The sequence below is a fragment of the Artemia franciscana genome, chromosome 19 (assembly GCF_032884065.1).
Source record: "Artemia franciscana chromosome 19, ASM3288406v1, whole genome shotgun sequence".
Taxonomy (NCBI): domain Eukaryota; kingdom Metazoa; phylum Arthropoda; class Branchiopoda; order Anostraca; family Artemiidae; genus Artemia; species Artemia franciscana.
The window spans coordinates 16079631-16106286 of NC_088881.1; the positions used below are offsets into that span (position 1 = coordinate 16079631).

General features: G+C 36.9%; 1 protein-coding gene across 1 annotated transcript in view; it reads right to left on the bottom strand.

Moving 5' to 3' along the window:
- Window positions 1-25448, bottom strand: part of LOC136039338 (formimidoyltransferase-cyclodeaminase-like) — an 85615-nt gene extending 60167 nt beyond the window's left edge. Inside the window, exons 1-2 of the mRNA XM_065722965.1 lie at window positions 25299-25448; window positions 41-224 (exon numbers count right to left, since the gene is read on the bottom strand). Coding sequence (XP_065579037.1) covers window positions 41-224; window positions 25299-25352 — 238 coding nt within the window. The 5' untranslated portion in view covers window positions 25353-25448. The remainder of the gene's footprint in view (window positions 1-40; window positions 225-25298) is intronic.
- Window positions 25449-26656: the final 1208 nt, after the last annotated feature.

Sequence of the window (26656 nt, forward strand, 5' to 3'; positions counted from 1 at the left end):
CATCAATGAAACAAAACGTATTTTTTAAGATGAATCTCACCCTTATGCTTCGTCATATCAATAAGATCCCATGCAGTTTTTGCTCCATTTAGTGCGGCTTCGACTACAGCACTAGGACTGCCAACAAAGGTATAAACTGTACGATTAGTCGATTCTCCTGGGTCAACGTCTAAGAGTGAGATACCTGGTGTTTCTCTAATGGATTTCGATATTGCTGAAATCACCTGAAAATAAAATAAAAACGTTGCTTTGGATCGAATATTAAATAAAAAAAAGTTTTTTAACTGAAAGTAAGGAGCGATATTAAAACTTAAAACGAACAGAAATTACTTCATATATGAAAGGGGCGGCTTCCTCATCAACGCCCCGCTCTTTAGCTAAAGTTTGACTCTTTCTCTCAACTCTTCTTTCTAAAACAGTAAAAAACTTTAGTGTAAAGAGCGGGGCAGTCTTATTTGCATAACCAACCAGTGTCACTACTTTGGCCATTTGTCTTAGATTTGAACCATCTGTCTTAAATTTGATCCATCTGTCTCAAATTTTACACCCTTCATCCCAAATTTGAGCAAACTCCAGCATGGAACACTGATTTTACTCAAGAAAGAGTAGTTTCCATTTTCTGTGACTAAAGGCATAAAATACCATTTCACCTTTCAGTAACTTTACGTCAGTGAAAGGCGTCTCTGATTGGTTGAAAGGGATGTCATACGATTACTTTCATCCAAACAAAACCATTCCACGCTACTGTTGTTTAAAGTTTTAGACAGTGGTGAAGTTTCTAAAACCCGCCATACATGTACTTACGCTTGCCAGTGCGCTAATGCACTGGCCCAAACTAGCGATACTGGAGGTTTACGTTTCTAAGATGATCTTGATACTGGGAAACCATATCTCCTGTCCTGGTATTATATTCTGAACCATCAGAGTTATTTCAGCTTGACAGTTTAGTAGTTCTGAAATAATACACCATGTAAGTATCCGCGCTATCAAAGTTAACCCAAGATAGCGGTGGTAGAAGAGGTCTCCAAAACTGTCTAAAGCAAAACTGATGTTAATGATACTTAATCAATGATTAAAAAAATGAAAAAAAAACTCATAAATAATGAAAACCAAAACAGTAACAGTAAAGATGTTATTTAATAAGATTCATTTTCTTTTCCAGAAACAAATATAATTTGGATAACCACTGGTTAAAAAAGTTACATTAAAAAAAATGGAAACAGAGACGACTAATTTCATGTCTTTTTTACATCAGTGTTATCACTGAGTCTTAGGAGCTATGAAACACACTTGACAAAAAAAGAGAACTGCACAAAAAAAACAATTGAGCCTTGCATTCGAAGATTAACAAGGAAATAAGGTAAATGCATTATTTTGGCCACTATTGAAATTTTTCATACATATGGACAACTTTCAGCTTGCAAAAAATGTTGAAAAGTTGATTAAATATAAATACCTAATGGTTGGAAAAGAACATACTTAAATAATATATAAAATTAAGTGCCAGAAAAAGTATTCAGCTTTTAATTACACTGAATAAGGTATTTCAGTATTCTGATACCCGAACACTTCTTGTCAGAGATTGTTTTCTTTACTTTTGATTGAAGCATCTCAACATATGGTTGACTAAAAAAAAAAAGAAATTAAAAGATTAATCTTCAACTGCTCCCCAGCAGTAATTCCAAATAATCTGAGCATCTCAAATGTGTTTTATGCGTTATATATTTTGTCTCCTGTTCAAATTTTAATATAAAATTAGCTTCCTTTTGAAATGAAAGTAGAAGGTGATACTAAATTTTGAAACGAACAGAAATATTCCCACATTTGAATAGATTACCTCCCCAAATTAAGATTTGCTGGAAGCATGTTTAGTGTAACAAATACAGTTGCTAACTGACGTTTTATTTGCTGGCTGTCTTTCTATACATTTGAACTTAAAAACCTTTTGTTTAAAGCAAACACGGATCAATGAGCCCAAACACCTTTTATCTTATAAAAATTGTTAGAGAGGAGAAAGGTGACATTGGCATCCATCCCTATCAGTTCCTTACAGATTTACTCTTTGCCTGCTTTCCTATCACCTACAGAAAAACACCTCACACAAAACCTGCAGTAAAACACCTCACACCTGTGGCTACATCAATCACATTGTGTGCGTGTACATCGATCATGTTTAAGTTTGACAATTTTACTTCAGAAATCTGAATTTATTTAGATACAACATCAGTCAAATGTTTCGCCTTACGTAAGAAGCTCGTAAGCAGGCCACAACCACTCCATGGACATGGAGTTTCTTCACATTAGTCTCTATTTTTTTAACTTTTGACACATTGCCTCTCTCCCAAGAAAGGTTAAGAGCCTTTCTATTAGTGATTTTACTATTTTCATTTTAAACTTCATTTTCTTTTTCCAATTTCACTTTTAAGGATTATAATTTTTTATTTTGTTATAACTGAAACTTTCTTTTAACTCTATTAAAAATCACTGATAAATAGCCCCAAATACTGGACAAAACATTAGAAAACTGCGCTTTCTGGGGGAAAAATACTTTTACTTAAATGTACATTGGTATTTTTTCAAATGGAATCACATTATACATTCACTTCCTAAAAACAAATTCTCCAAATTTGTTCTTAAATTAGATTAGCGAGAGGGTTCCAGGTCCGATGAGAACCTTGTCCTTTCAAATCCAATCTCGACACTTTTTTAAGCTTGAGGCAAGTGCATGTTACGTCATAATGAATGTTTTCTAAGAGACGCAGGTGTTAATTACGTAATAGGGAATGTTTTTTCCATGGTTGTTATGCATAAAAAACCTACGAGGGCCAGGGCTTCCTTAATCCGGGATTACCATGGTTGTTACGTGATAGGACTTGTTAGAGGGCCAGGAAAAAACTGTTACATAATAGGGTTTATTTTTACTTTTGGTTGTTACGTAATAGGGAATGTTAGAATCCACTAGTCAAGCAGTGGCGGGGAGGGTACTAAAGACATTTTTCTTCAAGACGTTTCAAGACATTTTATTAAGACATTTTACTTCAAGACGTTTTCAAGATGTTTCAAGACATTTTATTAAGATATTTTACTTCAAGACGTTTTCTAAGACATTTTCCTTCAAGACGTTTTTCTTCATGACTTTTTAGTACTTACCGAAAAGTTTCTCTGATTCATAAACAACCAATGAAGGCAAGGTGGGGAAAACATTTAGGGCCCGCTAGCGGGGGACCTTCAAGACGCCGTACTCTAACAAGCAATTTCAACGGGACCCCTAGCATCCAATTTCACCGGGGGGCTGCCCCTAACCCAACCTAACCACCATGGGGCCCTAGCAGCTAATTTCACTGGGGGCCTAACATTTAATTATGTAGGTGGCCTAGAATGCGATTCCATTGGGGACCCTTACCTAACCAAACCACCAGGGGTCCCAGCAACTATTCCATCCAAGCAGCCCTAGGGGCCCTAGCACCTTATTTCACTGGGGGCCTAGAAACCATTTCCAATGTGACCCTAGTGAGCAATTCCGGCGGGGGCCTTTTACATCCAATTCTAACGGGGCTCCTAGCAACCAATTTCAGAGGGGAGTTTTGTTATTAGAGATGAATTTAAACCAAATTAAGAGTTATTTCTGAGGTGTTTTAATGGAAATGCTTCGTTGCTTTTACCCATGGCTATGCATATTCACGCCACCGAGACAATATGTGGTTACCTCACGCTAGCAAGCAATTCCAGAAGGGAAGGATTGTTATTAGAGCTAATATTAAACCATATTAAGAGTTATTTCATAGAACTCTTAATGAAACTGCCTCATTTCCTTGACTGGACTATTGATTTCAGTCCCTAAATCGCTGAAAAATTATTTTACCACCTCCCACCTTAATTTTAAGCTGTAGAACATGTTAGTCCAAGCAATTCACGTCGCCGTGTCAAACTATGAATGGCACACGGCACCCTCCACCACCCTTCAACGTGATGGCATCCTTGGCAATTCACGTCACCGTACACCGTAACAATATGTGGCTACCCGCCGTGACAACCATATGATACGCATAGTCATCCCTAAGACATTTTCCAGATATTTTCTTGAAAAAATTATGCTTAAAGTCCTTTGATTTGAGTTTTATCAAGCCAACCCTCAATATGATGCGATCTGTGGAATTCACGCCACCACACCAATACGTAGCTGGCTCGTGGCATCCCTTTGATGCATATTATCATTCGTAAAACATTTTCCAAATAATTTCTTGTTAAAAATCATATATCCATTGGTTCGTGTTTTTTTTTGCAAGCCAATCCTCCGCGATATACCATGTCATTTCACACCATCGTGCCACGCTATGACTGACCCTCTGGCACCCCATCATCATTCCTAAGACATTTTTTTCAAATTTCTTATTTCTAATAAAGTGATATCCAATTCCGCTCCCCCCGCTTCTGACTCTCGATTACAACCGTTCCACCTCCGATTCTGCTGGTCTCCACCCAGATTCAACCTATTCCAAATCTGGCTCCGGCTGTGTCAGTTTCAGTTCCCCACTTCCGTCCACAATCCCACAATTCACATTCCGCCAATTTCGCACCAAGTTTCGTCAATTCCAAGATTAGTGATGCAGTTACCTCTGTGGTAATCTGTGACTGGTCATTGACAATAGCTAGTTTATTCGTTTCCGATCAGTATCATTTCTACACTGGAAGGATAAACACTCACATGAAACTTAGTGCGTGCTGATCTTTGGTTCTTGGAACTTGCTGAGTGCTGATTATTTGTTCGTGAAACTTGTTGCATGTTGACCTTTCTCTTCGTGAAACTTGTACATTGATATTTCACCTCGTGAAACTGATTTTGTTCATGGAACTTATTGCGTGTTGGTTTTCTTCTTCGTGAAACTTGTACATTGATTTTTCTCCTCGTTAAACTAATTTTGTTCATGGAGCTTCTTGCCTATTGATTTTGTTCGTGAAACTTGTTGCGTGCTGATTTTTGTTCGTGAAACTTGTTGCATGATGTTTTTACTCTTTGTAAGACCTATACGTTGATTTTTTTTTCTCCTCGCAAAACTGATCTTTGTTCGTGAAACTTGTTGCATGCTGATTTTTCTCTTCATGAAATTTGCACATTGATTTTTCTCCACGTGAAACTGATTCTGTTCATGGAACTTGTTGCGTGTTGATTTTTTTCGTAGAGCTTGTTGCGCGTCGATGTTTGTCCTTGAAACTTGTTGAACGTTAATTTTCTCTCCGAGAAACTTGTACATTGATTTTTCTCCACATGAAACTGATTTTGTTCATAGAACTTGTTGCGTGTTGATTTATAATCGTGAAGCTTGTTACGTGCTGACTTTTGTTCGTGAAACTTGTTGGACGTTGATTTATCCCTTCGTGAAACTTGTACATTGATTTTTTTTCGCGTAGAATGATTTTGTTCATGGAATTCTTTATTTGCTTATTTTTGTTCGTGGAACTTGTTGCGTGCTGATTTTTGTTCATGAAACTTATTGCATGTTGATTTTTCTCTTCGTGAAAGTTATACATTCATTTCTCCTCCCCGTGAAACTGACTTTGTTCATGGAACTTGTTGCATACTGATTTTTGTCCGTGGAGCTTGTTGCATGCTGATTTTTGTTCGCAAAACTTTTTGTTTGTTGATTTTTCAGAAACTTGTTGCATGTTGATTTTTCTCTTCGTAAAAACGGTAAATTGATTTTTCTCTTCATAAAACTATTTTTGTTCAGAGAACTTGCTGTGTGTCAATTTTTGTTCATGGAACTTGTTGCGTGTTGATTTTTGGTCGTGAAACTTAATTATCATGATATGCTAATAGGTTCGGTTAACATAACCTAACCTAACCTATCCTGTGTAGGTTATGTACCCTGTGTACCTAACTTATCCTTTGCAGGTTAGGTTTGTATCCTGTTTAGTTTAAATTTGTATGTACAATAAAAAGACTTCATTCTTTAGATTACTTGTTCAAGGATAAAACCTCAAACCTCGCGGGTTTTTATTTCTTCTGATCTTAAGTTTAACTTGGCCTTTACTTTTCTTTGAAAAACTTCATTTTTAAGAAAGTTTTTTTATTAGTTCTATAAAAGGAGATGTAATATACTTAACTTATAAAACTGTTTGGTTGAAAAAAGAAAAACGTGACAACGTGACAACGAACTTTTTTCTGGTTTCGTTTTTGCACAGAAGAGATAGCAAATGCTAAATGCATATGCATTTGAATAAGGGGTTTTAAGAAACAAGAGATAAACCCTAGAAAAATATTATTATATGAAAGCATACGCCGTTTCTTTATGCGTTTTTAAGAGTCATTGACTAATAACCATGACCAGACGCAGATGGCAGACTTGTTTTGAGGGGAGCTATTAAAAAGGCAGTGACGCATAATGGTCTTGTCAAAATGATTCTCTTTTTGCTGCATGATGTAAGAACCATTGTTGGTAAAAATTTTAATTTTGCTTCGGATTTGACATTTAATTTTTCACAAAATAAAGTAAAATTTCAAAGCACAATAGAATTAGATGCACACAAACAAAGCTTTAGAGGGGAAGTATAAGGCGGTTGTATCCGGATGAGGGGATTAAAATTATGTCTTAGGTTACAATTTTATAATTTTAATTTATGTTCGTTTTGTGTTTCTTTTATTCTTTAAAGTGCATATAAGGTTTTTATGGTAGCGTTTTTAAAATAGTTAGAAAATCAGATAAACCTGACCCCCAGCCTCCCACCCCAAAAAAATCACAAAAGATATTTTTCCAAAAAATTATGGGAACTCACCCTTGGCCCTCCATGACCTGACCCCCTCCCAAAAACAACTTATTAACGGCGAGTATGAAGGGGATTACTCCTCCACAACACGTTACTCTTTATGCTAAAGTTTGAATTTTGCCTCAATCGTTTAAGAACGATTTCTGAAACATTTTGTTCGTTTAATTAGAACAGTAAGAAGCTTTTCTTTAAGTATTACAAAACATTAGCGTAAAGAGCAAGGTATTGTGAAGGAGTAACCCCCTCATATATGTAGCAATTTATGTTCGTTTTACGTTTTAATGTGCTCCTTACTTTCAGTTGAAAAACTTGTTGTTTTTTTATTTAATTGACTTTAAGCTTTACTCGTTTTAAGGTTTATTTATTCATTTATATTAGTACCTCTTATTTGTTTTTTGCTATGATTGTTTACTTAATTTTTGTTCGTTTTGGGTTTCATTTATGCTTTAATCGTAATTTCTGGTAGTTTTGAGCTTGACTCATTGTCGGTTTTTAATTCTTCTGATCTTAAGTTTAACTTGTCCTTTACTTTTCTTTGAAAGTCTACATTTTCGGAAAATTCTTTTTCTTAATAGTTCTCTAAAAGGAAATTCTCAGAACTTAACTTATAAAACCGTTTGGTTGAAAAACGAAAAACATGACAACGAACTCTTTTTCAGGTTTCGTTTTTGTACAGAAGAGATATCAAATGCGAAATGCATATGCGTTTGAATAAGCAGTTTTGAGAAACAAGAGATAAACCCTATAAAAAACATTACTATATGAAAGAATACACCGTTTCTTTATGCGTTTTTAAGAGTCATTGACTAATAACCACGACCAGACATAGATGACAGACTTGTTCTAAGGAGAGCCATTAAAAAGGAAATAACGCATGTTGGTCTTGTCAAAATGATTCTCTTTTTGCTACATGATGTAAGAACCACTGTCTGTTCAAATTATAATTTAGATTCGGATTTGACATTCAATTTTTCACAAAATAAAGTAAAATTCTAGAGCACAATAGAATTAGATGCGCACAAACAAAGCTTTAGAGGGGAAGGATAGGGTGGTTATATCCGGGTGAGGGGTTTAAAATTATTTCTAAGGTTATAATTTTTCCTCTGCGTTATATCAATATGAAATTATAAATGTCAGAAGATATATCAAATCATCTTTTAACAGGTTTTCTCAAAAAACATGTTAACAGGATCAGGCTTTCCCAAAAAGAATTATCCACTTCAGTCCCTTTTAACGAAATACTGAGCTAATCAACATTCTTTTCCTTCTTCCCTTCAACGGCCCCATTGACTAACCTTATTGCTGAAGTCAATCCATAGTTACTGGGGGACCATTTCGATATCTGAGGGACAGAGGGTGCTGAGGAGTTAATAGTCACGCAAAATGTGTGCATTTATAAATTACATTCAAAATTCGTACCATTTTCCATGTTAATAGCGACACATTTCCAGTGACTAAGGAATTTAAGTGTGTTTTTTAAATATTTTTTTTTTAATTCAATGTTTTAACGCCAGTGCTATAGTAAATCAACTGAATAAAACATTCTTCTTTCTTTTTCTTTTTTTACTTTCTTTTCGGTATACACTTTTAGAGCTGGTCGGCCTCAGTCAGTTCTTAGCGCTTCTAGCTTTCCTCTCAATAGCAGCCTTGCTCAATAAATTGAGCTACTATTCTTGTCTAGGTAAAAAAAAAGTTTAGAAATAAAGTAGCCTAACACTTTATTTCTTATTCCGTCTGTTACTAGCCTTAAAAATTAGAGATGTAGAAACTGACACTATAAGAAAAAACATGCTTTCTTATGCTTTCTCTATCGGATCGATGATGCCGACAATTTGAAGCTTATGACTGACAAAGAAGCCTTGCAATCAGAAACAAAGTTAAAATTATCATAAATGCCTTAATCCTTGGTAAACATTTTTAAAATCAGAATCCGTTGGGGTTTATCTCATTCATATATTAAATCCTCAACGTGAAGAGTCATTAAAGAGTCCCCCTACGCTTGGCACTGTTCTGCCACTCTTGACACAAGCCACATGGTGTACATGATTTATAAGAGTTGGCCACTCCTTGGGAAGTGTAAGAACAATAGAAAAGGTCGTAAGGATTTATTATTGCTTTTTTTTCCGGGGGGGGGGAGATAGAAAAAAGGCCTCCCGGCATAATTTTGACATCTATTTTGATCCTGATCTTAGGATGATATGTATACTAGCCCCTCCCTTTCTCTACTGCTAAGAATGAATGCAATCTTACACTCAGAGGAGCCATTCTTAACACTGAATCTAAATAGTAAATCAAGCGAAGGCACGTTACTGAGTCTGTTTTCTTCTGATGCTGCCTTCCGATTTAGCTGAAAGACCATATGATCCTAGTTTACAATTACTCCTCCTCAGAAGAAACACTATAAAACTCTGAAAACAACTTTGAAATTTCTAAAGTACCTACCTATATCATTCCTAAAAATACTTCAAATTACTTTACACCCATCCCCCTTTATGGGCAATTATATAGCCCAAATTAAACATTTTTCATTCATTTTTCCGTTTCTTGATTTTGATGATGTTGCTTTTTTGCCGTAAAATTTACTTGAAGAAAAGATTGTATAATTTGAGCTATATATTTAAATATTAAGGAGGGGGTCCGGAGCATAATTTTCTATAGGGCAGGGGGCATCTGTCCCCCAGAACTCGGTTTTCCATCCACCCCCTCCCCGGATTTTGACGGTATCACGCCACTAAAAGAGGCTGAGTGAAGTAAATTGAACCGCTGCTTTTAGGAATAATATTAACAAGTATTTTGGAATTTTTTAATTTGTTTTCAGAACTGTTTTCAGAATATTGTAGTGTTTCTTTCTTCAAAGGAGGGATTGAAGACTAGAACAAAGCATTAAAACTGATAAATTGGGCCTTATAATAGCTCTACCCCCCCCCCCTTCAAGAAGAGAAAACGCAAACATAAAAACAAAATCAATTAAAGGAGCATCCCTGGTCCCCCTTCATAACGAGGGAGATTGAACCCCTGTATGAGTTATGGACAGAGGTGCCCATTTACAAATTTTTTTGGACGGGAGCAAGAATTTTTTCCGTTTTTCTTGGAAGAAGATATTTCCAACATAAATGTATAGTTCAAGATCTTTTAAGGAGCTTTTTTTTAATGAAAATACCAAAAAAGATATTTTCCAAATTTAAGGGGAATCATTCGCTTCACTACCTCCCCAATTGGCATCCTTGAGGTGAAATATGGACCAGTATTGGCTATATTCCCTCTAACCCCTTTTTCCTGTGGGTACATTTCCCCATAAACTCTCTAATGAGATAGCTAGGAAATAGACATACCTTAAGAATTACAATTTTATCGTGAATCCAAATATAACTTTCGTTTGCGTAGGAAATTAAATTTACCTCCACTGTCCTAATGTACAAATATACACCCGAGTTGTATGTATGCACCGTATTTTCCAAATCTTGACAAACTGTTCAGTCAATTTGAAGAAAAGAGTGACTCACGGAGATTCACTATTTTATTAGTGAGGTATTCGAAAATTTACCCTCTTGTGTACTAGAATGAACCAACGATTGGCAATAGGGTAATTGTCTGTTATCCCGACCACACTCAAGAAGTGAAGTTAGGTTAATTTTGATGTAATATACCAAAATATCATGAAAATATAATACCTTGGTGACAAAATTATGCAAACTCCAACATAGAACTATGAAAATCAGGCCGCCCAGAGCGCATTATGTGAAATACCAGTATTTTTCGGTAATATAATAAACACTCGAGAATTTGTGACGCGCTCAAAAAACTAGTCAAACAACTTCTTTAACAAGACAATTCCTTTGGCTCGATAGGCAACCAGCGGTTTCTCACTCCGTTAACAATATTTGTGAATAGGTTTTTTTGGAGTTTAGGGGCAAAAAATGGAGTTGGTCATTTTTCGTTGTTCATATTATTGACTTCCGAATAAAGTGAACATACCACTCGATGCCTGTTTCTAAGATCTTTCCAATTATAATAATCGCTTCTATTGCAAATTCAAATTTAAGCCCTTTTTGAGCTCTTGAAAATTAAATAAAAAAAAACAAGTCTTTTTTAAATGAAAGTAAGGGGCGACATTAAAACCTAAAACGAACAGAAATTACTCCGTATATGAAAGGGGCTTTTCTTCCTCAACGCCCCGCTCTGTACGCTAAAGTTTGACTCTTTCTCTTAGCTCTACTTTTTAAAAAAGGAAAAAAACTTTAGCTTAAAGAGCGGGGCGCTGAGGAAGAAAAGCTCCTTTCATATACGGAGTAATTTCTGTTCGTTTTAAGTTTTAATGTCGCTCCTTACTTTCATTTAAAAAAACTTGTTTTTTGTATTTAATCTCTGGACGTTTTTTAATTCATGCATGTTTTGATCTTGGCTTTCCGCAAATAAATAATTAAAACGAAATTTGCATATTAATTTTCTTTTTGGCTAAATGGCTTTCTCATAGCTTTAATCGGAAGATTTTGAGAAAAAAGGAGAGAGGGAGGAAGCCTAGCTGCCCTCTAATTTTTTGATTACTTAAAAAGGTAACTAGAACTTTTAATTGTTTTACGAACATTTTCATTAGTAAAAAATATACATAATTTACGAATTAACTTACGTAACGAACTTCTATATTCGTATATTTTTATTGCGTATATGAGGGAGTTCACCCCTCGTCGATACCTCGCTCTTTACACTAAAGCTTAAATTCTGTCCCAATTCCTTAAGAATGACCCTTGAATCACAAAGGCCGTAGAATAAATAGTTGAAATTACTAAAAATACTTTCGCGTAAAGAGCGAGGTATTACGAGGGGGTAAACCCCTCATATGCGCAAAAATTTCTCCTCGTTTTAAGTTTTAATGCTGCTCCTCACTTTCAGTAGAAAAACTTCTCATATTCACCGCTTGAATTTGACAAAAGAGGGAATAGTTGTGGGAAAAGTGGAAGTCATGGCCAATTGTAGAAAAAAGCCAAGACAGATTGTTGAATTAAGTGGGCAGCCCAGTCAAGGGTTAATTTTATCCGTTTGATTGCCGTTGTTACTGTCTGCCATTTATGCTACACCTTTCCGTGCATGTGTGTCCCTTCACACAAATGCCAAACTAGAGTTGTACCTGTTGGAGGTTCTCGCTGGGGAACACACGCAGGTTGACTACGGGTTAAATTACTTGAAAATTTTCCCTCTCATGGCTATCACTCGACAACGCTGAACTAGAGTCAACCCTCTCATGCTAATTCACGGTGAGTTGGGTTCCAACCTGTTGGAGGTTCTCTCTTCACCTGTTGGAGGTTCTCAATTCAAGGCCTACAAGGGCCTCCTGCAATCTGCCTCGACTCTTATGCAAGTGAACTTGCATTTATAAGCCAAGGAATTTGGGCGAGAAACAAAAATTTCAACTGTCTGTAATTGACTACAAAACGTCGACTAGACATGGGCTAGATGGGAACCCCAAATGAGAATGAGTATAGTGTTGGTATGTGTGAAGCGGATGGTTACTACCACTTGAGCAATGGTCTAACCATTGACGGCTTTAAGGATTCGTGCTCTAAGCGCGGCAAACATAGGCTCAATGAAATACCCTATGAAAGAGGTATATGGTGTTGGTATGTGCCTATAGCAATGGCCTAGCGCTAGAACAACGGGTCTAACTAGCCTCGGCTTGAAGGCATCCGTACCTCAAGCGGTCTTTGTTTTTTTAAATAATGCAAAAAAATCCTGCGCCCCCTTCATTGAAAGTCTCTTCCCCCATGAGAAGTTTTTCCATGGAAGATCCTCCCGCGTAACCCCCCTCCACCTCAAATCTCCCTCCCAAACCAAGAAAAATCCTCAAAAAAACGTCCGTACACTTCCCAGTAACCATTACTATATGTAAACACAGGTCAAAGTTTGTAACTTGCAACCCCTCCCAGGGAGACTACAGGGTAGTAAGTCGTCCCCAAAGATATAGTTATTAGGTTTTTTGACTATGTTGATAAAATGGCTGTCTCAGAATTTTGATCCGGTGACTTTTGGGAAAAAATGAGCGTGGGAGGGGGCCTAGGTGCCCTCCAATTTTTTTGCTCACTTAAAAAGGGCACTAGAACTTTTAATTTCCGTTAGAATGAGCCCTCCCGCGAGATTCTAGGACGACTGGGTCAATACGATCACCCCTGGGAAAAAAAAAAAAAAAACCAAATAAACACGCATCCATGATTTGTCTTCTGGCAAAAATGCGAAATTCCACTTTTTTGTAGATAGGAGCTTGAAACTTCTACAATAAGGTTCTCTGATATGCTGAATCTGACGGTGTGATTTTCGTTAAGATTGTATGACTTTTAGGGGGTGTTTTTCCCTATTTTCTAAAATGAGGCAAATTTTCTCAGGCTCGTAACTTTTGATAGGTCAGACTTATATATTTGAAATCAGCATTAAAATGCGATTTTTTTTATGTAGCTATTTTTATCAAAATTCCATTTTTTAGAGTTTTGGTTACTATTGAGCCGGGTCGCTCCTTACTACAGTTCGTTACCACGAACTGTTTGATTACCGAAATGTTTCTAGTTTTTGGATATAAAAAAGGCTTGCTAAAGCTTTAATTTCTACACAAGCTGTCAAAATTGCGTATTACTGCATATAGCAGGATCCTGATGATCTCATATTGTTTCTTTTTCATTATTACAGAAGCGCGTCCATTTTTTAGCTTTCTAAAATCCCCCTTCAACGAAACTGAAAATGTGTAAAGCGGGCAGGGTTTTGAAGCCGAGGGAAATATTAGGGATGGACAATATGAATGAGTATTGACATAAAAACAATACGAAATCATCAAAATCTACCTATATGCAACAATAAAAAAAAAATCACAATAAAATAAATATCCTCCCTTTGAACTTTTAACACCACAGAAGGTTGCCCTTGACTAACCGCAATTTCTGGGGAAAATAGTGTTGCAATGATGAAAAATCATGACCATAACAAACAAGGCTTAGCCAATTAGCAAAAAGTACGTCATAAACATCAACTAACAATTAAGCCAATCGGAATACAGACCCACGCCCCGCTGCCCGCGGGGGTCATGGACTAATGGACTCGCCCCGCATCGTTCTATAGGTAATGTTACCAGTAAGCAAAATCGGACGTTCGTTTTGTTCAGAAACAGCTTGCTAGTTTAAACTCAAAAGTGAAAGTGAACTATCTTGGATATTAATGGATTCGAGAGTTTTATTAATTATCTTTCGACTTCTTACTATGCCAAAAATAACCAGTGATGACTGGGATTAGTATTTAAAAACATAATCTCATTCCGTATGAAAACAAAGAAAGGAAATAATAAATGAAAAGAGAAAAAATCAAATAGTTGAAAAACGAGGATTTTATCAGCCAGTAGCAAAATATGAAAAACAAGCAAATATTTCGACAAGGACCTCCGCCAAGTCGTCCTCAGTGCTCAAAAAACAGAAAGAGGAAAAAAAGAAACAAAGAAGAAACAACAGCAAAATATAACCTTTTTAAGTGAACTGCACGAGAGGAAAAAAAGACACTGAATCAAACAACAAAACCAACTTGAAATCACTGAAAGAGAAGTTACCAATTAGATTGAATAAGTATCCTTTGCCTTGCAACAGATTTCGCCTACAATTTCGGTTTTCATTAGATATGCGGACAGGTTGTCTTAAATCATAATGGGCGAAAATATTCACAGAGTATTTTAATATTAAATTATTATAAATTGGGCTTAAGGAAATATCTCCCGTGTCTCTATTTATAGCCAAATTTCTATTTATATGTTTTTTTTTTATCTCAATTGCCTCTTTAAAAGATTGCGGTAGGCCATCTACGGTAGATATTAAAGTTGCCTCTTCAAAATAGTCAGGATTTTCGTATATATGCTGGGCCAGAGCTGAATCAAAGATGTCATTTTTATTTTCTAATCTCAGGGACTTGTCTATTGAAATTTTGTGTTCTTGCAATCGTTCCCCTAGTTGTTGATGGGTCCTTCCAATGTAAAATTTTCCACACGAACACGGGACTCTGTAGACATCACTACCTAGTATAGGGTCCGTTTTATCCTTTCTAGAGATGAAAAAATGTTCAACTTTTTGTTCAGTTTAGAAAGAAACAGAGAGATTATGTTTTTTTTAAATATTTCCAAGTTTGTCGCTGAGTTTCGAGACGTATTAGTCAGAGCGCCAGATTCTGTATCGTGCACCCACCCTTGCCGGAAGGTACAAAAATACTGAGGACAGATCCTAGGGTAGTCGAGCATGCTGAAAACGAATATCGCAGGGCGCATGTTCGCCGTTGGGGCGTTTCTGAGATATAGGCCAAAAACGTCAAATTTAGCCTATAGCTAAGTGTGACGATTCAGGATTTTTTGCGACTTATTGGGTTGAGGAATCTGGCGTAATGTTATATCAATCGAAAGAAGAGATCTAGATCTACAAGAATATGATTTTTAAAGTGAAAAAAACACTATTTTTTTCTCTATTTACTGCAGTTTCAAAATAAGTGCTGTAAAATTCAACAAATATCTCAAAGAAACGCTAAAAACTCGACATTTCTTTAAGGTAACAAATTTTTTTTTCATATTCGAAAAGAAAGTGCATTCAATTCCGTACAATTTGAGCTAAAAACATATAAACTATTTTTATTTTTAAAAGGTCTGCGATTTTTTTTGTAGTGTCACTGAAATGATCACTAGCCGTATCGTGAAAAGGGACATAATATTTTTTTCTTCTTCAAAGGGTAGGAATACTTCAAACTTCCTAACTGTTTAAAATTTTTAACTTTTACTTAAAAATAAAAATAGGTTAAAAAAAATGTTGACTAAAAAAAGTGTGTTTTTTTTTTTTTTAGAATGGACGAATATGTTTTCTGGTGTACTAAGGCGTCTGCAATTACCTTTTTGGGGCCTAGTTTGCCAGTAATACGACTGAGCTATTTACTACATAAAAGAATTCTGCTTCACAGATGGATTCAGTCGGCGCATTGGAGCTGTCTTACTCGGCCTGCCCGTAAAATTGGGTAATACTAACTGATTAGGGACCTGTTGTAATTAAAAGTTAAAGGTATCAAATAAAATTTTCGCAAATATTCTTCATTTTCTTCTTCCGAAAATTCAGATGGGGCAAGGTCAGACACCCTGCATGCCCTCCTCGTTCCGCGGCAGGAGCATAAGCTGCAGCATCCTTTCATTTTTGAGCAGCTACAGTTTCTCCTGCATCTTCCACTTTTGCATCTGCAGTAAGATTCCAGGCTTGATACTTCTTTACAGTTTGAGACGAACGCATCTACTCCTCCTTCAGCCATCCTCCATCCAAGGAGAAGTGGATCTGGAATCCTCGGCCGAGCCTGTACTGACGACAAGATTATCCATGTAGCGAATATGGCTATTCGTATGCATGGCTTGAAGGTGTCGTCAAAAGGTCGAAGTCTTTTCACATCTTGTTTCTGGCACCGAATGAAAGCCCTTACACTGGCCGGTTAATTGAATCCGGCCTGTTTACCGTATTGTTTACAATGACCAGGAATTTTGATAGGTCATAAAATTCTCTAAACGCGTCGACTGAAATCTTCCCTTCTGCATCCTTGATCTGCTCCGTCACAAACACCATTTTTGAGGCAAAAGTTGGAGACACTTTTGCGTGGTGTTTAAGAAAGAAGCTTTCCCGACGCCGAAGAAAAAGTTCGTTGTGTCACAACCTGGCAGACAGTGCACGAACGGTAACATAATCCGCTCCTCTTTGGACAAGTGGACTCCATCCGCCGGCTCGTGTACTGGGATAATGTAAGTCGGAAACTTCAAGAAAAGTTCGCTCAGTCCTTCAGCTTGAAGCTCTTCAAAAAAATAAACACAGGCTACTGCCACATCCGTGTCGTTGGCATACACAACGATACTACGATGCTACAAGCGCAACGGCAGGCGTACTTGGCATGTGTCATAAGGCGTTGGTCAGCCTCTTCGTGGCTGGAGGACAAGCATTTCTCGTAGTAACAGTGTTCTGATAAAGTTGGACAGCAGCCACGATTGACCAGAGACAAATTGAATCTCTCCTTGAACCCACCTGAGAGAAAAAGGTTGAGTGCGTTCGGTAGCTGATCACTCATCTGCTCCCAGGTTTCATACAAAATTTCGAGGAGCCGGCTTTTAGACGCTGAGCTTGCAAGTACGGCATCCCATTCTTCAATTGTGCTAAGAGCGGAAATCTGGATGTTTTTCCCTTTCCCTCGTCGGAGTCTCATTGCTGATTTCAAAGAGATCAACTCTCCGGTGTCCGTGAGCTTCCCAAACAGCCCGTTGTACCGATGTGCGACAATGTGGACTTCAGGAATACCCACTGGAAGATAATTCAGCAATGATAGAAGCAATCTTTCCGCGAAAGATTTGACCGTTTCAAACCTGGCAGGCCGATATGACCTTATCTTGGACATTAGGTCAATGATGTATACTGTAGCTGATGTTGTTTCTTTGGATTTCAAAGTGGCTAGCCAAGCTGAAAGTCCTCCTTATTTTCTTAGCCAGTTCAACAGCACAGCTTTGTCCCCGCCCTCATTTTTCAGCCAGAGGATGTCTTGGTTGATTGTTCCATTTTTGAAGATGTTCAAAAATGGATGGAGGGAAAGGAGGAATCTCTTTTGTGAGGATCTTTGCAACGGCTTTCTCCTTTTCTTCGCCGTAGCTCAACTGAGCAGTAATGATTCTCTTCTAGGCTGTTAATTCAGAGCTCAGGAGATCGGTTTTAGGGACACCATTCACTTTCTGAGTTTTTCTCTCTGAAGGGAAAATTTGGAGTAAAACCTTTTTCTCATTCTCTTTCCTGTTGCACAGAAAGTCCTCAACCACCTCTTTTCCTTTTGCGGCTCCGCAAGTAATATCAGAAACAATCTTCTCATCATCCACAACTTCTAACGTCAAAATATTCACTAGAACGAAGTCCACTCTGCTGAACGGATTGCCACATGTAGTGAAAATGTCTCCAACTCTATCTCGTGAAAGTTGTAATCGCGTCGTCGTCGACTGATTGTCTTCGTGATATTTCAATGTCTCTGTGGATACGTTGACTACTTGCAGGAAACCATTGCTGATGGCAGCGGAAATCGGTAAGGTAAGAATCCAAGCTTCAGTCTGTCTCTCATCTATTTGTTCTCCTATTATTCCGGCCGTCGTCCTTGCATCCTTGTTCACTGTACATTCCAGTATCTGATCGGAACAGGTGGCCGTAAACCTGGTGTGCGTTCTCTTCACTGCGAAGTATCCTTTCATGAGCCTTCTGTGTACATCAAGAAAGGTTTGTGGTAAACTTCACATGTCATATAGGTACTGTATGAGACATCTTGTATACTGAGGATCGTCAGCCACCACCAAGGATGGCAACATCCGAGCAGTTGCTGTCAAATGAGACTCCCAGTCACAGTCTCGTTCAGCATGATTGAATTGCATCGCTATTTCAAGTATTTCCAAGAACTACCGCCAGAAAGCAAACGTGGGTGACGCATTTCGAAGTGTTTCGAAGGCATTCATTATGGGAGCCAGAGTGATTAAGGTATCGTTTACCTTCTGAAGTGCAATTCACGCGTTAGCACCGTTTGCTAATGAAGTCCCGAATAACTCAATGGCACTACCCAGCTGGTCCAGACGGGATAAGTCTTCTTGTGCTTCGGATACTCTTCCAAGGACTCCCAGTAGACGGCTAGCAAGAACTCGTACAGTATGCAGTAGGTATTGATATCTTGGTGGTAGCCTTTCCCTTGAAATACCTTTTCGCATGTACAGGTAGCAGCAGCTTTGCCTGCACTATAATCTCTTTGAGTCCGGAGCTGTCCATTATCTTACCAATTGCCTTGAGTTAGTTGAGCAGGAGGTGGAAGCTTCCCATCCGTAGGATTACGTTTTTGAAGTCATCCGGGTATTTACTTTTCACTCCCTGTGCTAGCTGATAAATGAAGAGATCTTGCATGACCACCGTATCGTCACATCCGACAGCTTTACTTATCGCCGTGAACGTTAGCAGAGATTCTTCGACTGTTGCATGGTTGTTTGGTGCTTCATTAAGGAAAAGCAAAATACTAGATTAAATATTGACAAATCAATTTCAAATCACAGATATTCCATTTGATAAGCATTTTCACTAGAACTGGAAGTCCCAATACTAAATCTGATTGATCAACGTAACATGTCTTTTTATCAGTCCTTATAAATCTAAATTAGTTAGTATCACCTAGTTTCTTGTGATATTTAATTTTGTAAATTACTTGCATTAAGTCTCTTACTTCTGCAAAAAAAATACACTCATTTTTTCAGCCAACTTTACAACACCAAAAGTGCTTTTAAAAATTCTATTTCTTTAAAAATTGTTTTTTGATCTTCCAAATTTGTGTCATATTCTTCATTATCATCCATCAGCAGATCAGTATTTGCGTCAGAATAACATGTTGAATCAACCTGAAGTAACTGTGTTTTTTTTTTTTTTTTATCTTGGCCTACTTGACTCACTTTTCTTTTTCAACTTCTGCTTATCAATTTCTTCTGCTTAGCTTATCAATAAACTTCCCGCTAGGTAGCAGGTTACTAAACAAAATTCATATTATCGGGTACACTCGCTAAAAAAGTTGCAGACCCCCCCCCCAGATATAATAATTTAAACTTTTTTCTTAGCTCAATGTGTTCGGAATTAAACGGGGTTTCTTTTTTAATATAAAAAAAATACTTCATCTTGAAAAAATTTCGAGTTTTTAGCTTTTCTGTTAGAAATTTGTTGACAAAAATCTGACTTTTTTTAAAACTGCAATAAAAAGTGTACTACAGTTTATTTTTTTTTACAAACAAAATCATATTCGAATAGCCCCGAGTATCTTCTTTCTATTGATGTAAGAGAACGCTGGATTTGACCAATCTTATCTGTAAAAAAAAATATCTTTAACATAATCTAACTCGGATTTTACATGATTACGTGAACATATTTAAAGAGGCAATTGAAATAAAAAAAAACCCATATGAATAGAAATTTGGCTATAAATAGAGACACGGGAGATATTTACTTAAGTCCAATTTATAATAATTTAATATTAAAAGACTCTATGAATATTTTCGCCCAGTCTAATTTAAGACAACCTGTCCGCATATCTAATGAAAACCGAAATTGTAGACAGGCGAAATTTGTTGCAAGGCAAAGGATACTTATTCAATCTAATTGGTAACTTCTCTTTCATCGATTTCAAGTTGGTTTTTGTTATTTGATTCAATGTCTTTTTTTCTCTCGTGCAGTTCACTTAAAAAGGTTAGATTTTGCTGTTGTTTCTTCTTTGTTACTTTTTTTCTTCTTTCTTTTTTTTTGAGCACTGAGAACGACTAAACAATTACCAAAGGCTTAAAACACTGGTTTCATACTTAAAAAAACAACCTAATCTAAATTAACTAAGTGGTATGTTCACTTTATTCGTAAGTCAATAATATGAAAAGGAAAAAATTACCAAACAAGAGCAAAGAGCTCATGTGGCACTTGTGACGAGGCAAGAAGAGCTAAGAGTCAAGAGATCATATGGTATGAGCTCTAACAAAATTCTATGAATCAATAGATTGATTTAAGAAGAAAATAAGAGGCTTAATGCCGGTCAGGATTTAAAATAAGAGCTCTGAGTCACGATGTCCTTCTAAATATCAAAATTCATTAAGATCCGATCACCCACTCGCAAGTTATAAATATCTAATTTTTTCTAATTTTTCCTCTCCCTTTAGCCCCCCAAATGGTCGAATCTGGGAAAACGACTTTATCAAGTCAATTTTTGCAGCTCCCTGACGCGCCTACCAATTTTCATCGTCCTAGCAGGTCCAGAACACCAAACTCGTCAAATCACTGAACCCCTCTCCCCAACTCCTCCAAAGAGAGCGAATCCAGTACGGTTTCGTCAATCACATATCAAGGACATTTGCTCATCCTATCCACCAAGATTCATCCCGATTCCTCCACTCCAAGCTTTTTCCAAAATGTCCCTCTCCAACTACCCCCAATGTCAAAAGATTTGGTCGGGATTTGAAATAAGAGCTCTGAGACATGAATTCCTTCTAAATATCAAATTTCATTAAGATCCGATCACCTATTCGTAAATAAAATACCCCAATTTTCACGTTTTCCAAAATTTCAGTTTCCCCCTCCAACTCCTCCCAATGTCACAGGATCTGGTCGGAATTTAAAATTAGACCTTTAAAGCACAAGATCCTTGTAAATATCAAATTTCATTATGATCTGGTCACCTTTTCGTAAGTTACAAATACCTCAATTTTCCAAATTACCCCCCCCCCCAACTCCACCAAAGAGAGCAGTCCGGTCCGGTTATGTCAGTCACGTATCTTAGAAAGATTTTTATTCTTCCCATCCAGTTGCATCCTGATCTCACCACTTTAAGTATTTTCTAAGATTTCCGGTCCCCCCCCCAACTGCCCCCCCAATTACGCTCGATGCGGTTGAGATTTAAAATAAGAGATCTGAGTTACAAGGTCCTTCTAAATATGAAGTTTCATGAAGATCCGATCACTCTTCGTAAGTTAAAAATACATCATTTTTCTAATTTTTCAGAATTACCCCACCCCCCAATAGAGCGGATCCGTTTCAATTATGTAAATCACGTATCTAAAACTTCTGCTTATTTTTCCCACCAAGTTTCATCCCGATCCCTCCAATCTAATCGTTTTCCGTGATTTTAGGTTCACCGACCCCAAACTCCCCCAATGTCACCAGATCCGGTCGGGATTTAAAATAAGAGCTTTGAGACACGATATCCTTCTAAATATCAAATTTCATTGAGATCCGATCACCCGTTCGTAAATTAAAAATACCTCATTTTTTCTAATTTTTCAGAATTACCCCCCCCCCCCAACTACCCAAAAGAGATCGGATCCGTTCCAGTTATGTCAATCATGTATCTAGGACTTGTGCTTATTTTTCCCACCAAGTTTCATCCCGATCCCTCCACTCTAAGTGTTTTCCAAGTTTTGGGTTTCTCTCTCCCAAATCCCCCCTCCCCCCAATGTCACCAGATCTGCTCGGGATTTAAAATAAGAGCTCTGAGACACGATATCCTTCTAAATATCGAATTTCATTGAGATCCGATCACCTGCTCGTAAGTTAAAAATACCTAATTTTTTCTAATTTTTCAGAATTAGCCCCCCCCCCAGCTACCCCAAAGAGAGCGGATCCCTTCCGATTATGTCAATCATGTATCTAGGACTTGTGCTTATTTTTCCCACCAAGTTTCATCCCGATCCCTCCACTCTAAGTGTTTTCCAAGATTTTAGGTTTCCCCCTCCCAACTCCCCCCTTCAATGTCACCAGATCCGGTCGGAATTTAAAATAACAGCTCTGAGACACGATATCCTTCCAAAAATCAAATTTCATTAAGATCTGATCAACCGTTCGTAAGTTAAAAAATACTTCAATTTTTCTATTTTTTCCGAATTAACGGGACCCCCACTCCCCCCCCCAGATGGCCAAATCGGGAAAACGATTTAATCTGGTCCGGTCCCTGATACACCTGCCAAATTTCATCGTCCTAGCTTACCCGGAAGTGCCTAAAGTAGCAAAACCGGGACCGACAGACAGACAGACCGACAGAATTTGCGATTGCTATATGTCAATTGGTTAATACCAAGTACCATAAAAAGGTACCTAGGTTAGGTTACTTATTTAATATACTACGCTCTAGTCGACTCCCCGTCCATAATTCTTTGTGGTTGTTTTCATAATTTTGTAACTAAAGTATTATATTTTCATCATATTTTGTTTAATTGCATTAACCAAACTTCACTTTTCAAGTGTTTATTAAATAACCGATAAGTACAGAAATACCTACCAACCAGCTCTAAATATTAAATACTTAACTAAAATGTACCTGTGCAGTAGTTTATCTACGATAAGCTAAGTATAACCGAATGCAGACAGAGAAACCGGTTTTATCAGATCAAGAACTTGAGTGTGGTCGGGATAATAGACTCAAACCAATATTAGTAATATTTAGCTATTCCTCTCCCCCTCACCCCCAAAAAAATCAAATATGTCACTATTTTTCTGTGATACCCAACGATGACTGCATAATTCGCATGTTAGTTTGTTGGTTCAAATTCAGAATTGAGGGAATTCAGAAATAAATATTCGCATCCATGCGTAACCTCGATCACTTGTTTCGTTCCAGATACAAAATTAAATAAAAAAACAAGTTTTTTTTAACTGAAAGTAAGAAGTGACATTAAAACTTAAAACGAACAGAAATTACTCGGCATATGAAAGGGGCTGTTCCCTCCTCAGTGCCCTGCTCTTTACACTAAAGTTTGACTCTTTCTGTTAACTCTACTTTATAAAACAGTAAAACACTTTAGCGTAAAGAGTGCGGCGTTGAGGAGGAGAAGCCCTTTCATATACGGAGTAATTTCTGTTCGTTTTAAGTTTTAATGTCGTTTCTTACTTTCAGTTAAAACAACTTGTTTTTTTATTTAATTCCTGAACGTTGTTGAATTAATGCATGTTTTGATTTTGGCTCTCTGCACATAAATAATTAAAACGAAATTTGCATATTAATTTTTTTTTGGCTAAATGGCTTTCTCATAGTTTTAATCGGAAGATTTTGAGAAAAAAGAACCGGGAGAGGAAGCCTAGTTGCCCTCCAATTTTTTGATTACTTAAAAAGGCAACCAGAACTAAATTCTAAAATTCTAGTTAATTGACTTCTTGCTATCTCAGAAAGGGTTTAGGTTAGGAAAATGAAACTTTCAGGGATGAATCTACAGATTAAGTATGTCCCGGGAAGGTGTTTTGAAGCAATTACCTCCACTCCTTCTCCCTCTAGAGGGCCCTGACCTTTGATGACCTTTAAAAATATGTGTTTTATAAAAGTGAAACCTTGCCAAATAGATCTTCTGTTTAATTGAAGTACAACAAAATTGTTTTCAGCTTTATAACTTTGCTCAATTCCATTTTATAAGGTTTTAAAGATGTGCAAATACACTTCCTAAATTTTGAAAAAAAACATTGATATGGCTCAAAATTCTACTCATATAACAGGAATTGTATTTTCACAACTAAAGGCAGAGAAAAAGCAACTAGTAACTGAAAATTAAGGTAAAATGGTGTTTTGCCAAAACTTCAATAGGTATAGACCTGTCATGTAGGCAAATTTTAGGGCCCTCTAGAGGGAGAAGGAGTTGACGTGGGTACTTTAAAATACCTTCCCGGGACATACTTTAGCCTGCAGACCCATCCCTGAAAGTTTCATTTTTCTAACCTAAACCCTTTCCAAGATAGCAAGAAGTCAATTAACTAGAATTTTACCTTTAATTATTTTACGAATGTTTTCATTAGTAAAAAATATACGTAACTTATTAATTAACTTACGTAACGAACTTCTATATTCGTATGTTTTTATTACGTATATGATGGGTTCATCCCCTCGTCAATTAATCGCTCTTTACACTTAAGCTTAAATTTTTTCCAAATTCCTTAAGAATGACCCCTGAATCACAAAGGCCGAAGAATAAATAGTTGAAATTATTAAAAATACTCTAGCGTAAAGAGCGAGGTATTACAAGAAGGTGAACCCCCCATATGCGTAATAATTTCTGTTCGTTTTAAGTTTTAATGCTGTTCCTTACTTTTAGTTGAAAAAAACTTTTCACATTTATTTTTTCGTTTTTTTTTAAATAATGCTAGAAAATCATGCAATCATGTTTCATTGAAATTATCTTCCCCCATGACAAATTCCTCCATGGAAAGATCCTCCCATGTAACCCCCCTCAACTTCTCCTCTCACCAAACAAAAAATCCCCTTGAAAACGTCTGTGCACTTCCCAATAACCATTACTATATGTAAACACTGGTCAAAGTTGTAACTTGTAGCCCCTCCCACGGAGACTATTGGGCAGTAAGGCGTCCTTAAAGACATAGTTATTAGGTTTTTCGACTATGGTGAATAAAATGGCTATCTCGGAATTTTGATCCAATGATTTTGGTGAGAAAATGAGCGTAGGAGGGGACCTAGGTGCCCTCCAATTTTTTGGTCACTTAAAAAGGGCACTAGAACTTTTAATCCCCGTTAGATTGGGCCCTCTTGCAACATTCTAGGACCTCTGGGTCGATACGATCACCCCTGGGAAAAAGAAAAAAACGAACAAATAAACACGCACCCGTGATCGGTCTTCTGGCAAAAAAAGACGAATATCCACATTTTTGCAGATAGGAGCTTAAAACTTTTCCGGTGGGGTTCTCTAATACGCCGTATGCGATGGTGTGATTTTCGTTAAGATACTGTGGCTTTTAGGGAATGTTGCCCCCTATTTTCTAAAATAAGGCAAATTTTCTCAGGCTCGTAACTTTTGATGGGTAAAACTTGATGAAACTTGTATATGTAGCTTTTGTACCTTGATTCTGGAATTGATCAATTCATTTTAGAATTTCCAGGTACAGTTTTTCCAATTTAGTAAACAATTCCGGTAAAAACAAAACACTTTAATAGTCGTTCCGACACTGTTTGGAATTATATACTACCAGATAAATGTTTACCTCCTTATTACGTCCCTCTGAGAAATTTGGGACACATTCAACCACTTGTTCCATATTAGCTCGAAAAAAGTTCAATACAACATTCAATAAGTTCAAGTTTTAAACTAAAGATCCGTCTATGAGGAGTAGACTTGAAAAGATTTTACCGTATGTGAATTCGGAACCCAACCTTTAGCTGTGAGGCAAACCTTATCTCTGTAGCTGTTTTGGACTCATGACAAACTTTAATTAAAGCAGAAACACGAGTTATTTTACATATGGAATTAACTGACAGTACAAAACCAATAATCTAATTTTGTGGGCTGATAAAAAAGAAACTTGTTTGAATAAAAACTATTCAAAATATTGATCATCGATTCAAGGATTCTTTATGCTTATGTTTAATTTTTGATTGCTTTTCATAGCATTCAATATACGTATTTAAATAATTAAACAAAGTAAAATAAATTTTTTTACAACTGAAAATAAGGAGCAACATTAAAACTTAAAACAAACAGAATTTTTCTGCACATGAGGGAGGCTACAAAACCAATAGAACAAAACCAGTACAAAAACCATAATAGTACATAATACGGAATAATTTCTTTTCGTTTAAGTATTAATGTTGCCCCTTTGGCCTACTTTCAGTTGAAAAAACTTGATTTTTTATTTAGTTTCTGATCGCTTCTAAAATAATGCAGGAAAATCCGCCTTCTCCATCAATGGAAAAGTTCCTCCTCCGTAACTACCCCCCCTCGGAAAATGACCCCGACCAATTCTATCCTCGCTAAAAAAAATTCCTGCAGACTATTTCCACTGGAATTTTTTCCTAAGTTTAATTTGATTTAATTCTTTTTTTTTTTATTTAATTTCTGATTGTTTATAAAATCTTACCGGAAATACCCCCCGTGGAAAGTATTCCCCGAAAATTCCCCCATAGAAAGTTTCCTCTGTGGAACCCCATCCCTTCTACAAAAAATTCCAACCAGAAAATTTTTTCCCGGACAAATCTCCTGCAACATTTTCACATGTAAGATTGAGTCGCGAAAGAGAAAGTAATGCAAATAAAAAAAAAATGTCTATTCTGGCATAATCCCCCCACCAAAAATTTTCCCTGGAAAATTTCCTCTCCCCCCTCAGAAGCTTTCGTCTCTACGGAAGAATTCCCCCCCCCAGAATACTTTTCTCACCAAGGACTATCCCCCCGTGAGAACTTCCCCCTGTAGAAAATTTCCCCATAAAAAAATTGTCTGTATATTCCCCGATAACAAACACTCTCTGTAAATAATGTACAAATTTCATAACTTAGAGGCCTTTCCCCAGGGGTATGAGGGATATGTTACCCACAGAGCCATAGTTATTGCGCCGTTCAACTATGT